The 17,046-nt window shown below is 43.0% G+C and overlaps 1 protein-coding gene across 1 annotated transcript in view; it reads right to left on the bottom strand.

Annotated features, from left to right (window-relative positions):
- GALNT5 (polypeptide N-acetylgalactosaminyltransferase 5) overlaps nt 1–17,046 on the bottom strand; it is a 228,953-nt gene that overhangs the window by 96,346 nt on the left and 115,561 nt on the right. The window contains exon 2 of the mRNA XM_086950453.1: nt 7,391–7,557. Within this exon, the coding sequence (XP_086806579.1) occupies nt 7,391–7,557 (167 nt within the window). The remainder of the gene's footprint in view (nt 1–7,390; nt 7,558–17,046) is intronic.

Raw genomic sequence — 17,046 nt, 5'->3', positions numbered from 1 at the left:
GGGGGGGGTATAGGGGTGTTGCAGCCGAGCTATTTAGTATGGCCGGTTTCTGCCGATTTTGTTACAAGGGGCCGATATTGCTGGCCCCGGTAAAAAAAATAGTCTCCCAGTGGCCCAAAACTGGCACCCACCCTGGCGTCCCACCGGGGAAACGCCTGGTGCCCGCTACAGCCAGTCCGGTGCTAGGCAAAAGTGTGCATGTTTATGCAAATGACATGAAGCACAATGAAAGGCTGTGAGAGCAACATCTGTTGGAACACCAGAACTAACTTCTCTGTGTATCTGCCCTCGGAGCAACTTACCACTCCATTGAGGCATGACTTTAGGCCATGCTAGCTCCACAGCATGTTTCTTCTGATAGAAACATTGCCTAACCTTTTATTAAATGTTTTCATAAATGCGCTGGGCACTGATTAAAGAACACAAGGCAAAAATAAAGCACCTTCATATTTTTCGTGATGTGGGCTGGAGAATGCTTCAGAGTACACAAGACACTGGTAACTGATTATGGTGCTGCACCATTCTACTTACTTTAAAGGGACATCGGCAATAAACCATGGTCCTTCACTCTTTTTGCTATCTGTAGAAGAACCTCTAGCAACAGTCTTATGTACTGCTACCTTTCTGCTGGCTTCAGGGTGACCTCCCGTAATTATCTGCAGCACTGCACCAACCGTGGCCAGTGGAGGAAGTCCCGGTGGGGCAAAAAGGCGGGGCGGGGGAGGGGCACGGTGGGGGGTGCTAAAAACTGGAATATGGATAATTGGAGGTGTGTAAACAATTTAATTAATAAAACGAATTTCGTAGCGTGCCCTGCATCGCATTTTGCGATTCAGGGCGCGCTACAAAATACAAAATTCATTTTATAAATTACATTATTTACTTACCTCCAATTATCCATATTCCGGTTTTTAGCACCCTCCACCCTGCCCCTCCCCCGCCCCACCTTTCTGCCCCACCGGGACTCCCTCCACAGGCCGTGGCTGCACTGCACCCTTTCGGCTGACTTGGGAGACAAATCTAGTAACAGTCTGGGGTACTGCACCCACTAGCAGAAAAAAGCAGAAGAAGCAGATAAAGAGCTCACTATTGGTGTATGATGGCAAGGGGTTTGATGTAATCAACATACTCTATCACTTACATATGAAATGGCTTACTCTAATACGGGTAAACAAGTGGGGAGCGCGAAATTCACGTTCCACTCCCAAACGCACTGCATTTCGAGGATATTCTATCACACTGATTATAATCCATTTGTCCTTATTCTCATCCAATCTTTTCAAAATGTTTGCTATGTTTTACTTCTTTACTTTTGCTTAGTCCACATATTCGACATGTTGCATTTTAGGAAACTTTTACATATTAGCTTGTGCCAATCCAGGCCTCCAGGCAAATACGATCCAAACACAAAAGGTAGTTCAGAGCAGCGTTTTTTATTCGTAACCCAATGCATTTCGGGCAATTGTTTGCCCTTCGTCAGGGGTAGCTGAAAGTAAACATTTACAGAAATTACATTAGTTTTGATTTTAACTTAGCGCTAATACTATACATATTTACTGAACACATTGATTAGTTGAAGTATACATAAACAGTCAATTGTGTAGTTCCCACCCCCACTGACTCAATTACCTTACTATCCTAAGCACCATAAAACAATGAAACAAGGAGACATTAACAATGAAATGTGTGTGCCAAATACGAGTTTTAACTTGTGACTTGTACAACTAACATCCCATTTTTAATCCTCGTCACAAATACCTAAAGTTTGTGCTATTTTACATATACATGTCAAACAGGATTATTTGCGCACAGTGCGTACATTGTTTTACCACGGGAACTAGAAGCATCATGGGTATGGTAGTTTCGGGAATAACAACGTGGTTACTAAAGTTTTTTTAGATCGCACAGGTGAGGGGGTGGAGTTATACCTGTGTAAGATCGGGCCGTTAGCGCGGGAGCATCACAAGGGAGAAATCTTTAGTCCGGGATGAATTCGGGGCTATGTAGAGGAGAACATGGGAGCAGGTATGCAGGGCGTTTTTATAGAGGTTATAACAACAATGAATTCGTCATTTATAGACTATTAGGAATTCTAACACTAGGGAAAGAAAAAGCTGTTCGCATTTGACTGGGAAGGTTGAATATGAGAAGTGGGTAAAAGCAGGAAGTATATAAAAACGAAATCGTCTAGTGAACGGGTTAGTGTTCTCCCCAACAGCGGTGAACTAATACTAAATCAAGGGATGTTAGTTGTACAAGTCACAAGTTAAAACTCGAATTTGGCACACACATTTCATTGTTAATGTCTCCTTGTTTCATTGTTTTATGGTGCTTAGGATAGTAAGGTAATTGAGTCAGTGGGGGTGGGAACTACACAATTGACTGTTTATGTATACTTCAACTAATCAATGTGTTCAGTAAATATGTATAGTATTAGCGCTGTTAAAATCAAAACTAATGTAATTTCTGTAAATGTTTACTTTAAGCTACCCCTGACGAAGGGCAAACAATTGCCCGAAATGCATTGGGTTACGAATAAAAAACGCTGCTCTGAACTACCTTTTGTGTTTGGATCGTATTTGCCTGGAGGCCTGGATTGGCACAAGCTAATATGTAAAAGTTTCCTAAAATGCAACATGTCGAATATGTGGACTAAGCAAAAGTAAAGAAGTAAAACATGGCAAACATTTTGAAAAGATTGGATGAGAATAAGGACAAATGGATTATAATCAGTGGGATAGAATATCCTCGAAATGCAGTGCGTTTGGGAGTGGAACGTGAAATTCGCGCTCCCCACTTGTTTACTTGTTTTAAGTGCACGCGGGCAAAGCACAGCCTATTACGCACACAAATTGGTCAAGTACGTATAAAATATATGGATTTGAATTGGCAAAATTGGAAAATGATGGTGTGCATACCACCTCTCTCATATTGTAATACGAGCAGACATAGTATGTTTCTTCACACTCATACATATAATGTGCCAGTATTCCTGAGGGATGGTACAAATATAAATATATGCAACCATTGACACTTGTCTAGGCTCTTTCTTATCTAGTGGGTCAAATCTGAACATTTTCTAGGATTTATGAGTGATAGTACAAATGTGGCCATGCAGCCAGGTCTTCTCTCTTGGCCTGACAATCAAGATTTCTGATTGCAAATATGACCACACATTTAAGATGAATGAGTTACAGTGGAAATCTGAACGGGTACTGAGGATTTGGAAAATATAAATAGGCACAGCGGATTACTTAGAAGTAGGGGAAATCTAAGCATACAGCTAGGGTTATTGCATGATGTCCAAAGACGAACAATTATTAAGAATTATTGAGGTGGGGGGCGTGGCCTGCATCCAGACGAGCAAGTCATCCAACTGGTGAGCTCCCGATTAGGGCCTCTCTCAAGAGCTCCCTGGTGCGCACCAAGAGCATGAAAATAAAGGCATTTCAGCAGCCTCACCCTTTGGAACCCCGCCGGCACCTGATGAAAGGCTTTTTGAAGTGATGGACTCGGGGATGGGTCCAGACTGAGTGGTGGCATGCCCAGGGGAAGGGATGGCTGGCAGCAGCCATCTTGGGCTTCAGTGAGCTCTGGAGTAACTAGAATGAGGTCAGCCTGGAGTGATGCTTGACTGCCAAAGTGAGCAGCGCACCAGCAGCTGTGCACCAGTCTTGATTCTCAGTTTTTATTACATTTGTATTTTCTCTTCAGCATAAGGAAAGAAAGTAAGGGCAAATATGAGATTGCCGTGCTCCCACGGTGGCGACCATGCATCTGTCCCTGTGATTGGTACTACTCCTACTGGGGACACTAATATCCACATCATGCCATCCCTGACCTCGTAGGAGGTCCTGGTTGTTGGCTCGCCCTGCATGAGGGGCATGCACTGCATCTCAGGGGCTGGCCCTTGCCCTTTCGCCCCTGTCCTACTATAACCTGACTAAATGATTCTCTGCGAACTAGTAAAACTTTGCATGCAGAAGTATTGTGGCCAGCCAAGGGACATTACATACATGGTCTTTGTTTTTCAGACTCTTGATGGGAATGTAGATTGCTTTGGAAGCCTCATATGAAGCTGGTCCATGAAAAGACAGCTGAAGCACCAGATTAAAAAATAGTCGACTGCAGCATTGAACATGGGTTGGTGAAATCCAGGCTTGGTGCCAGATATCTGCAGTCACGTGACTCCAGAATATGTAATAATTTATTGTACTTGATTGGTGCCATTTGCACTGCTGACCTGCGTATACATGTTTGCACTGGTCAAAGCAAATACTGATTTAATACTCGTGCATAATAGTCAGTTACCAATGCAAAATTGCTCAGCACTAATGCAAAACTGATAACCACTGAAGCAATATTTGTGACTGGGCACTAATGCCTTTAAAGCACTTTCCATGTTCACTTTGTTGGACTAGTGTCAGATAAGCTGTATCACTATTTACTGCTTCAATTATGAGACTGAAGCACTAAGCATTTGTGCAGTCAAAAATTCTAAGAATTGTAAAATCACAGGCATTACAACTATAAAAAGTAAGCCGCATGTAGAAAGAACACATTGGAAGTGAATTACTCAAGAGCAAAAAGCCATGTCTGACTGTGAATCTCTAGGAGTGGGGCATGAAAGTACTGTCATCTGCTTCTATTGAATCTCACTGGAATTTATGAAAGATTTGCAACTGCAATTGTGGTCACAAAACATTCATCTGATGTTGCCTCCCTGTAGGGAATAGTATCCCTTTTGAAAATTGTCCCAATGGTCTAGTGAGAAGCACTGCTGCTGCTTTTGTTACAGAGGCAGATATTGCAGCACTGGTGCAAAACCGGCCTCCAGTAACAAAAATGGCCCCGTCACACAAAAACTGGCCTCCGCTCTTCTGGACCATCAGGAAAACACCTGTGCCCGCTACGGCCAGTCCGGCCCCGCAAGTCATCCTTTAAAAAGAAATATTGCCATTCAGTGAATGCAAATCCACAGAAATAAGTAGGCCGTCTCTCACAGATCTCCATTCGTGCATTGGCAGCCATTCGTAGGAGTTGCAAAATTACTTCAGCTTCATATATATTAATGAAGCAGGAAATTATTTGTGTTGCAAACGGGCTTTTTGTGATGCAACTGAGTGATAAATACATCAATCGCATTACTAAATACACATGGGGTCCCTCAGCAGTCAGTTTAGGAAACACCTGTGGCTTGCGACCCTACCTTAGTAATCTGACTCTACTTTTCCTATCCTGTAGTATTATTTTTTCTTGCTTGTCACCTTTTTCAGGCTCATGTGATTTGCCTTTGGGTACAGGCATTTTGGAAGACTGAACAGCGAACAAAAAACACAGTTTTCGTTTTGATCCTTAATATAAATCTTTCTTTGTGCAGTAGACGACCATTTAATTATATTAGATATAAATGTGGTTAAAACAAAATACAATACATTATACCTGAAAATCAATGCGTCCGTTTCAAAGTCCCCTTTTAAATTATACCCTTGCTACCTTTTTGTACGTTTTACTTGAGCTTGGAATTGACTATTAAAGATCAGCACTAAAAGAAAGAGAGGATGCTTTTAACAGCTTTCAGAACTGGGCACAGCAGAGTGGAAATTGCTTTACAAAACAATTCTGAAGTCAAAAGCCATGGAAGAAAGACTCTTCAGCATTCACGAGAACCCTTTCACACGTTGGCACGCTGGCAACCAAGGAAACACAGCCTAGCTCGAATTTCACTACTAACTGGTCAATGTACCCTCCATCCTAGTCTGAACACATTTTTCTCCTCTTACAGGCGATTTGCAGTTGCTAAAATAAAAGGTTTACCTTTTACTTTGACTGCCACACATTAACAGATTACATAATCTAGGGACATTATGGCGTTGGACAAGTTCTGTGTTAAATTTATTGGAGGTAATATTTTGATGATAGCTATTAAACATGTGTTAATTGTGAGCAACATCTTGATTGTTCTCATAAAGAACCAGTAATATTGGTTCAAGTGATGGATCAGGAAATAATACATGCATTCCTTTTTTATTCCCTGAAAAGAATATTTTTATTTACACTGGGGTCCATCAATTGTTCAACTCCTGCTAGTGCCTACCTGTACAAACGTATGTCTCTTACTCCTTAATACATCTCTGCGGTACTTGTGATGGGCATTTGGAAATGTTGACAGAGATATCTGTCGCCTCGCAGATACAGACGATTCTGCATGTAATTGTACTGTCCAGTGAGGGCTTACATTTAAACCTTTACACTTACATCCGCCCTTGTGCAACTATTGAGTGGGTACCCACTCAGCAAGTGGGTACCCACTCAATAGTTCTTGATAGGAGTGGTCTGCCATAAAGTCCCTCAACACCACAGCCATTACTTGAGGTAGAAAAAATACATTATTGGTGGGTGTTTCAATATTTCTTGTACTGGGAATAATCTGACCACTGACATATTTGTACAGTAGTTTATTTGTAGACGTTTGTAGTAGGTTACACTGTTCAGACTCAGCTGTGGGCCACACCTTACCCTTTCCCCACAAATGCATTCATTGTATTTTTGTTTTTATTGTGAGTGTTTCTGAAGTGCAAACACAGCTGAGAAGGCCATTGAGGCGGTTTACATTCCAGTAGGAATATGCAGGACTACAGAACATTGTGGGGGTGATTACAAGCAGAGGCATTTTTATGACACTGAAGCAGGGGAGAGGGAAATATTATTTGGCATAGTGGCATAGTTGGCATACATAAGGCATGTTGATAAATGTGTTAAGACTGTACTGAAGCTAATCTCGAGCATTAGCTTTGAATCTCCTGTCTGATTTACATTTTTATGCATGTGTCTAAAATTCATGGCTTCGAATGTCCCTACATTACTTTGAATTTGCAGTACTAAGATTATAAACAGTTGGCCAGGCACATGAAAGGCAGTAAAAATGACAAAAATAACTCATTACAGTTAGGCAGGAGAACATCTGAGTTGTGATGAAAAGGCAGTAGATACATTAATTCCTCTAAGTTTTAGTGAGTCCAGTATTTATTAAAAAATGGTCTATCACAAATTTGGCAAGCAAATATTCCATCAGTGTTATCTTATTGCGTTCATCAGATAGAAAAGGCTATATTTTTACAATTCTGGTGAAATAAAATACAAAAGCGGGTAGAGAAAAATAAATAATTCTTTACAAACATTATAAAAACGCAAGTAACTGTGTAGATGGTAAAATAGTGCATGCTTTCAATTGAAATAAGAAACTTATATACTCAATCATCTCTTATTTGTTGGGAATTTTGCAAATTAATACAAAAAATGGAATAAAAATGTTCCCTTGTTCGAATGAATGGGAATAGCAGCCAAAGAACAACATTAGGGTTTTTAAGAACACAAACGACATACATACCCCTGGTGCTGAAATCATCCACTAGAATAATCTCTTTGATGAGGTGGGGAGGAGAACGATTGAGTACACTCATGACGGATCGCAAAAGTGTAGACCAAACTTCATCCACAAAGCACATTATAATGCTGGTCGTTGGAAGGTCGTTATGAACGAGTTGTTCAGAACACCTAAAACATTAAAAGAAAACATGTTTTCATTTCAATTAATGTAATTCTTCTAAAAATGATATCTGTTGCAATTGTCCACAACTTCATCAGTTACTGTAGGCGGAATTCAATTACTTACTTTTAATGACATACGTACGTTTAGTGTTCCCCATGAAACTTCAGCCACTGAAGATGTAGCACTCATGCTGAGGTTAAATTAGAGGGCGAACGGAAGAGCAAGTTATTTTAACCCGCTCCCAGCGTCGAACGTTCAGCGCCCAGTGCTGAACGTTCGGAGAACGAATGCTGGCCCGTCGGCCAACGGTCGTGCTCAGCACTGGGGAGGTAGTGCTCATGACGACCGCTGGCCGACGGCAGCAATTAACGGGTTAAAGAGGTCCTACTCCTGTGCTCCTCCGAGTACACATGCAAAACAAGGAAAGGACAATGTTCCTCTATGTAGCCGGTGCACTAAGGGTTGCTACCTGGCAGGGGATCAAGTTGCTCGGAGATCTGAATTTCTGATCATAATGCCCTCCCACATCTGTTAGGGTGTCATGCTTCATTACAGGGCGCTCCTCGTCAGACCAGCGCTGCAATGTCTGATGGACCTGGTGGCTTCTTTAGCAGAGATCTTCAGATCTGAGGGTGCAGTATGTGGTGAGTGCATGAGGGCTGAAAATAGTGAATAGTGATGTGTGCAAGGTGTCTTAAAATAGGCACCGGATCCCAGTACTGTTTAATCCAATAAGGGTCCAGGACTAAGTAAAAGCAGTGGTGCTATCAGGAGGTCCTGAGGTACCAGGATAGCTTTATGTGTGCATGGCCAACATGTTTTGTCCCTGCGAAGCCCAAAAGTCGGGCAGCACTTAATCAGGACCTTAATAAACAATAGGTGTGGGCCCCCTAGTGGGGCCGGGGGATTCCCCGCAGGTTGAGGTTGTCCGAATAAAGTGAGTCTAATCCCGGATAGAAATCAGTGAAAAGTCTCCACCTAGAAAGAGGAAAAGGGAGTAAAAAAATAGAAAGATCGCGACATTTGTATTTGTATTTGTATTTGTATTTGTATTTGTATTTGTATTTGTATTTGTAGAGTGCAATTATCACCGACTGGTCTCTAAGCGCTATAGAAGGAGGGAGACACGGACCTAGCCTACAGGCACAGGGGCAGAGATTAACCCGACCCCCAAGCCTCTTGGCAAAGAACCGTTTTCAACTTCTTCCTAAAAGGAAGAAGGGAGTTCTCTTTACGCACAATCTCTGGTACTTTGTTCCAAAAAGGGGGGATAGCGATGGAAAAGGCTCTGCCCCCTTTGGTAACCAGCCTGAAATGCTGACACTTCAGTAGACGGGCCTCTGAGGCTCAGAGCACCCGATTCAGAGTGTAGAGTGCTCGGCGATCTTTAACGTAGTGGGGGGCTTGGCCATAGATGACCTTGTGCGCAATGCAGAGGCCCTTGAACTTGGCTCTCTGCTTTAACGGAAGCCAATGCAGGTGTTGAAGGAGAGGGATGGCATGGGCTTCTCTAGGCAGTTTGAAAATCAGCCTGGCCACGTTGTTCATGGCAACCTGGAGTCCAGTCAATAGCTTCTCCGGAAGGTCGATGTAAAGGGCGTTGCCGTAGTCCAGGCGGGAGATTATCATTGCCGACACAATCAATCTAAGAGTGGAAAAGCCCAGGAGACGGGCGAGCTTACGGAACTGTCTCATCAGGCCAGCACAGGCTCCCGCTACTGCGGACACCTGCTGAGACATGAACAGGTCGACGTCTATTTTAATTCCAAGGCTCTTCACGACCAAGGCTGGGACTGGGTCGACGCCCAGTTCCTGAGGCCAAAAAAGGTTGCTCCACAGGTTAGAGGCAGTGGTGATGGCCAAGATCTCGGTCTTATCCGGGTTAATTTTTAGGGAATTAGATGTCATCGAGTTGGTGATAAATTTAAGAATATTATGTGTCTTAGCTTGAGCAGCTGATGAATTGTCGATCTGGATGATAAGTTGGGTATCATCCGCATAATTATAGATCTGGCAGCCCATGGAGTTCAATGCAACTATCAGGGGCTGCAAGTAGGCCTTTAAAAGTAGAGGGGACAAGGCCGATCCCTGCGGGACACCACAAGAGAGACTGCCCGAGATAGATATGTGGGATGCCAACTGTACTCTCTGGGTCCGACCGCTAAGGAAGGATGTAAGCCATTTAAATGCTGTGCCCTGGACTCCAAGATCATATATCCGGGACAATAGAAGCTTATGTTTAACCGTGTCAAATGCCGTGGATAGATCCAGTAGAACCAGGGCACACAGCCTCTTTTTGTCCACTTGGAGCCTAAGATCATCGAGAACTGCCAGGATCACCATTTCAGTGTTATGATGGGCCCTGAAACCTGCCTGATTGTACTGTAGGAGATTATTTGTTTCAAAATGGTGAGAGAGAAATTTCAGCGCATGTTGCTCCAACACCTTCGGCAATAAAGGCAATTGGGAGATAGGTCTGAATTTTTTTAATTTTTCGCATCCGCTCCCGGCTTCTTCAGAAGTGGAGTGACTCATGCTTCTTTAAAGCTTGCTGGAACAGTGCCAAGAGTCAGTGAATGGTTCAGAAGTGACATGAGAGACCCAAAAAGGTGTAGTGGCTGTGTTCACAGAGTTCATTGACAGCCTTATCGCCCCACAGGTATAGGTAAAGGTACAAATTGTTATAATGGTACCGGAAAGGACAAAGGTCACCTAACCCAAGAGTGCTGGTAATCTAGTCAATTACAGTCATATACGTTGAAGATAATTAAAGACAAGAAGCGCATAAGCATTTCAAAGACTATACATCAATGGTTGGCCAACAGGTAATAGATAAGTCAATACCCTTATCAATTAGAAGGGATTAACACAAAGCATCTTGTTTTGGCCCGATACTGACCACAGAACTACACTTAGGGATTACAAATGTAAATGTATTTGAGCTTATATAGCGCACAGCTACCCGCAGTGGGTTTCCCGGCGCTTGCTTAGGGAACCCGTCCTGGTATTCCCCGGTGAGATAACCCCGGCAGGGTATCCACAAGGTGAAAGCCAGGCATCCCGCCGCGAGGCGATGCGTACAAAGTTCCCTCTTCCAACATGGCCGCCGTGTTGGCAATCCAGACAAATCACATCAGGTACTGGCTGCAAGTGTCGCGATCATGTGACCTGCATCACTATTAGAGGAACGCCTCTTCAGCGTTCTAGGCCATATGGAGGTGGGTAGGTCAGACGGCAATGTCCAGATCTTCTAATAAGTACGTTTTCTGGGAGTGGGGCTAGTCTCCTACTTGTATACATTTTTAGGCCACCTCCAGTTTGAACACGTTTCGTGGATTTTCTTGCCCCTCATCTCCTGTTACTTTTTACCGTGTCAAATGTCATAGTGTCAGCATATAGCCTTAATAACCTCACGGCTTTAGTATCCAAGGGTAGGGTATTATAGGATTCAATGTTGTTTTGTTTTGGTCACTTTGCGAAATGATCAAATGATAACAGTGCATGATATACCTGCATGTTTTATTTTCGTTGAAGGATCGGAACACACGCAGCATTGGGGGTATTTTTGACCTTTGTGATATTATACTGCTCACTCGTATCCCGTCACTGATTACAGTGCCACATATCATAGTGTCATAACATGGCCTTTGTAACCTTACAGCTATGGTACCCCACATGAAATATACCTTTAATGATCACAGCACATGCAGCGTTTGAGGGCATTTTTCACTACAGTGATATTATACTGCACACATTACTCATTCCACCCAGTGACAAGAAGTGTACTTCGCACAATATCCTTAACAACAAGAATGTGAGAGTCTAGGTCAAGACGTTAATGGACATCTGTCACTTTATTTTTAATTAATGACCATGGATGCGTCTTTCTCTTTCCAATGAAAGTGTCCCCAAATTTGACCGGGACCCTCTATCTCGCCTAAGGAGCATTACTCTGCTCACTCACTATGATGCTAAAACACAGATCCTACTACCTCACGTGTGCAAGCCTGTTGTTAACCAGATCACATGATTGGATTTGATATAATCAGTTGTGCCATTCTCCACATGGTACCTCTACGTGTTGCGAATTAGAGCTTTTAATGAATGTCTGATGAGCTTTGCAATGTGAGTATTGGTTACCTCAGTGTTTAGCTGTGCAGGAACACATCACTTATTACTGATACACTCATGAGAACACCTTTGCACCAATATGGTGGACCTTGACTCTTATTTTTAATTATCTGTTGCATGTACTTCTTCACCTTGTGCTTTCCTCTCCTTTAGGTGGAACCGTTGGCCGACAGCCATTCAGGGATTGGCTGGTGAACATTGCTAGGCCATCCTTTATTAGAAGGGAGACCTGCAGCCCCAGATAGGGGTACAAACTGACTTTTTTTTGGTCCTGACTAACTGCTGCCCGATCCTTGGGCATTCAAGACACAAAACATATTGACCACATTTAACTAGTAGCTATCCTGATGACCACATTATAGAACCACTGTTTTTACTTACTCCTTGTACCTCACTCATCTAGCCCCCTCATCTTCACTCATCTATACGGCAAAGAAGCTATTAGACCCATCATGCATTGCAGCGCCGGCCTAACAAGGAGTGCTCAATGATGGAGCATGACACCCTAACAGGTGTGTGAGGGCACCCAGGTCTGACCTTCAGGTCTTCCTGCGACACAAGTAACAGCCACCTGGTTCAACACTTGGTGTCCACTTGGCACAGGAAGAACTAGCCTGACCTGGATAATTAGTGAGCTGCTTCTTGGGAGGAGCCTGGGTGTAGGACAATGCTAAAATATCTTGCTCTTCCTTCCCTCCTTTGATTTAGATAAGTAAAAGATAAGACATGTACTTTTAAGTTTTGCATGTCTTGGTAGTAACAAACAGCTAAATTAGTGTTTCATTACTGTGAGGCATACTCCTCTCGTAGGCTAACATTGGGAATTATTAATACACTTTTAAGCTGTAATTCCTGATTAGATAGGAGTAGCTGTGTCATGTTTTATATCTTTTGAAAGGTAATGATAAATCCTCTTTACTGGTAAAGTTGGATTTACCATTACTATTGCAGGGCTGAGTAACAAAATATCAACAAACCAAATATCGTGGCATATAAATATTGTGTCAGAAATACCAAATAGAAATATTGTTATCCTATACTTAGAATGTAAATAACATAAATATCCCCCTCAAAATCGTTATACACTAATATCAAAGACAAGTTTAAAAAACATGGCAATCTAATTGCACATCAAAAATAAAACAATATGAAAAATTGCATTTTACTAAAAACATATTACATATTACAAACATTATTATATAAAAATATTAGAATGTTAAATATAAAAACATCATGATAACATGCATTTAAATAATAGATACAGAAATATAAAATAGGAAAAAACAGGGAAAATACATAAACTATTCCCACTCCAATGTCGGCAACAGTAGGGAACGTTTTGGATTCAGGAGGGGTAAAAATTATTGTCCCACTCCAGTCTGTGCAACATTAGGGAAAGCGCTGGACTTAGGAGGGGTAAAAATTACTATTCCTGTTCCAGGGTACGCAACAGTAGGGAAAATGTTGGATTCTAAGGGGTAAAATGTACTATTCCCACCCACTCCAGTAAGACAAAAGTAGTGAAAGGGGTGGACTAAGTAATAATTTATTATTCTCACTCCAGTCGGTGCAACAGTAGGGAAAGGGTCGAATTGTGTGGAGGGGGGGGGGGGGTATAGTTTACTTTTCCTACTCCAGTCTGTGAAACAGTAGGGATAGGATTGGATTCAGAATGGGTAAAATTTACTATTCCTATTTCAATCTGTGCAACAGTAGAGAAAGAGTTGGATTGCAGAGGGGTAAAATTGACTATTCCCACTACAGTCTATTCAACATTATTCCCACTGGAGAGAGAGTAGTTCACTTCAACAAATAAACTTTTTTAATAAATACATTAAATAACAAGAAATATAAATATTATATATACATTAAAAATTTTAACAAAATTATATATTTATTATAATGTTTAATGCATATTATAAATTAAAACAAATATTATTAATATAACTAAAATACCACACTATATTCTCACAATCGTAACAACCAACACATATGTTATTTACAATTAAAAACATAACACAATTAACAGATAATATAATGAATAATATACTTTTATTATAACTTAAATACATTCCTGCCCTATATCTCTACAAATTAAACAACACACACCTAAATATATTTTAATCATTGTAATAATTACAAATTGTACAAAATAAGTTATCATTTAAACAAACAGTATTTAACTTATAATAAAATAATTATATTTAAGTAACTCCCCACCCTTCATCCTAAAAAAGGAACAACATGCACATAATATATAAATGAAAGAAGATCTTATTTACATGATTCACCAGCACCTATTTTTTGTCATTAGCTATTGACCAAGATGAAGAGAGGGAAAAACACACAAATGGGAAATATTAGACCTGGCACCATTGGCATGGGTCTCCCTTCCGTTTTTGCTGTTGCGTCGTGTGTTTTTGCTGGTGTTAGATGCTTTGGGCACTGTGCCACAGCTGTCCAGAGCCACAGTGCAAGTGCTCCCTATTGTAAATTATTGTATGGATTAATGATTCCATGATTGGCTTGTTTGGTTTACTTGTCAGTATTGTATTGTATTAAAGATTTATATGGCACAGACTGTGACCCTAAGAGTAGTCGTCACGTGAGTAGGCCTAAGCTAACAGTGGAGGGTCTAGTTTTCCACCCTTAGGAACAACCAGGTTTTCAGATTCTTTCTGAAACAGGTAAAAGAGTTGGCCTGTCTAATGGTGTGGGACAATTCATTCCATAGGCGTGTGGTGGCCACGCCAAAGGCTATGCCCCCCATCCTGGTTTTCTCGAATCTGGTAGTCATTATCAGATTTGCATTGGAAGAGCGAATCTGCCTTTCAGGGTTATACCAGATAAACCTCTCCTGCAATGGGACTGGGCCCAAGTCATGTGCAACCAGTGTAGATCTCGCAGGGCTAGGGTCGTAGAAGACCTGCATTGCCTATTCAGCGCAAGCTTTGCTGCCATGGACTGGACTCTCTGCAACCCCTGAAAAATCTATTGTGGTGCTCCCAAATATAGGGCATTGCAGTAGTCCAGTTTGCTTAGAATTACGCTCCTTACTACAAGAGAGCGGATATTCTTGGGCAGCAAACGGGAGGATCTACCGTAGCAGGGAAAAGCAGACGCTAGCGGTTTTATTGGCCTGGGACTCTATTTGGAGGTTATCATCCACCAGAACTCCCAAATTACGCACCGTTTTAGCGGGGGCCAGGGGTTCATCCTCTGGGGTGAGCTTAAACTCCAGCATTGGATGTTGGGACAGGTTGGTGGGCGAGCAGAATACCACCTCTGTTTTTGCCCCATTAAATTGCAGGGAATTTTTCCTAATCCAACCCACAGTCTATCGCATACACTCCTGGAACGTATCCATAGACACCGCTTTTTTCCCTTCCAGGGAGAACATCAATTGGGTGTCGTCCGTATAGTTGACCAGGTCAATACCATAGGATTTAATTATGGGGATTAGGGGGCACAAATAGATATTGAAAAGAATAGGGCTTATCGCAGACCCCTGCGGTACCACGTGGTGTACTGAAGACTTACTGGACGTGAACAGCATCATAGTCACAGCCTGTTGCCTCCCTGATAAATAGTATTGTAACCACTGCAAGGCCCATCCTTTCGCCCCCATATTTTTCAGTCTTTCCACCAGTACTGTGTGGTTCACCATGTCGAATGCGGCCGACATGCCCAGTAACACTAGGACAGTAGAATCTCCATTGTCAGCACGCATTTGCAGATTGTCCATTACGGTTGCCAGGGCAGTCTCAGTACTGCGGCCTGGACGGAAGCCAAATTGATCCCTATCTAGCAGATGGTTATCCTCCAGATAGCATGACAGAGTCTTGCTAACTACATTTTCTAGGATTTTTATCGGATATGGCAAGAGAGAGATGGGTCTAAAATTTGCTGGAATTGCGGGGTCTAGGGAGGAAGCATAGGCGTCACTACTTTTTTTTTATGTCCTCATACTTGCCACCAGAATGAATAAACTCTAGATGGGGTCTCTCTGCGCCTTCCACACAAACGTATTCGATAACTGCCCTAGGTGTCTGAGCCGGGCCTACAGAGTTCGCCCAGAGGTAAGGCTGTCTCCTGGTCCCACTCCCGTTCCCCTGACTGGACAAACCACAGGTTACTAGGGAGGACCGGACAACAATCCTCTGGCATAATCATAGGATCGATGTTAATTCTTCCTCCAGATCTCTAGAGCTGTCCAGATCTTATTAATACTTGATTCGTCGCAGGCCATATCTGACTGGCTAGTCATAATGATTTTCTTTAAAGACAATCAGCAAATGTGTGTGGAGCCTCCGATTTCCATGCTCTGCAAATTTCCCTTCTAGCTATGACTATTACATAAAACAGAAATTTTGAGGCGGGGGTACTCATACAGTAGCCCGACGGTAGACCAAAGAAAACTAATCTAGTGCTGACTTCAATTGGCCTTAATCAATCAATCAATCCATCAGTACATTTATAGAGCGCGCTACTCACAAGTGAGGGTCTCAAAGTGCTAAAGGGAGGGTTGCTGTCATTGCTCGAATAGCCAGGTCTTGAGGTGCTTCCTGAAGGTGAGGTGATCCTGGGTCAGTCAAAGGTGTGCGGGGAGTGAGTTCCATGTCTTTGCGGCCAGGTAGGAGAATGATCTTCCTCCAGCGGTGGTTCTGTGTATCCCTGGAACGGTGGCGAGGGCGAGGTTGGCTGAGCGGAGCTGGCGGGTGGGGGTGTAGAACGAGAGGTGGTTGTTGAGGTATTCAGGTCCTTTGTCGTGGAGCGCTTTGTGTGCGTGGGTGAGGAGCCTGACGTGATCCTCTTGTTGACAGGTAGCCAGTGCAGGTTTCTTAGGTGGGCGGATATGTGGCTGTGACGGGGGATGTCGAGGATGAGTGGGGCAGAGGCGTTTTGTATGCGCTGAAGTCGTTTCTGGAGTTTGGCAGTGGTTCCTGCGTAAAGGGCGTTTCCGTAGTCCAGTCGGCTGGTGATGAGGGCCTGGGTGATGGTCTTTCTGGTTTCTGTGGGGATCCACCTGAAGATCCTTCGGAGCATGCGCAGGGTTTTGAAGCAGGATGAGGATACAGCGTTGACTTGCCTGGTCATTGATAGGGTGGAGTCCAGGATGAATCCCAGGCGACGTGAGTGGTCCGTGGGAGTAGGCGCGGAGCCCAGGGCTGTGGGCCACCAGGAGTCGTCCCAGGAGGAGAGGGATTGTCAGAGGATGAGGACCTCCGTCTTGTCTGAGTTCAGCTTCAGGCGACTGAGCTTCATCCATTCTGCAACGTCTTTCATTCCTTCCTGGAGGTTAATGTTGGCGGTGGCTGGGTCCTTGGTGAGGGAGAGTATCAGTTGGGTGTCGCCGGCGTAGG

Source organism: Lissotriton vulgaris, unplaced genomic scaffold, assembly GCF_964263255.1.
Source record: "Lissotriton vulgaris unplaced genomic scaffold, aLisVul1.2 SCAFFOLD_796, whole genome shotgun sequence".
NCBI lineage: Eukaryota > Metazoa > Chordata > Amphibia > Caudata > Salamandridae > Lissotriton > Lissotriton vulgaris.
This window is presented reverse-complemented; position numbering and strand designations above follow the sequence as displayed.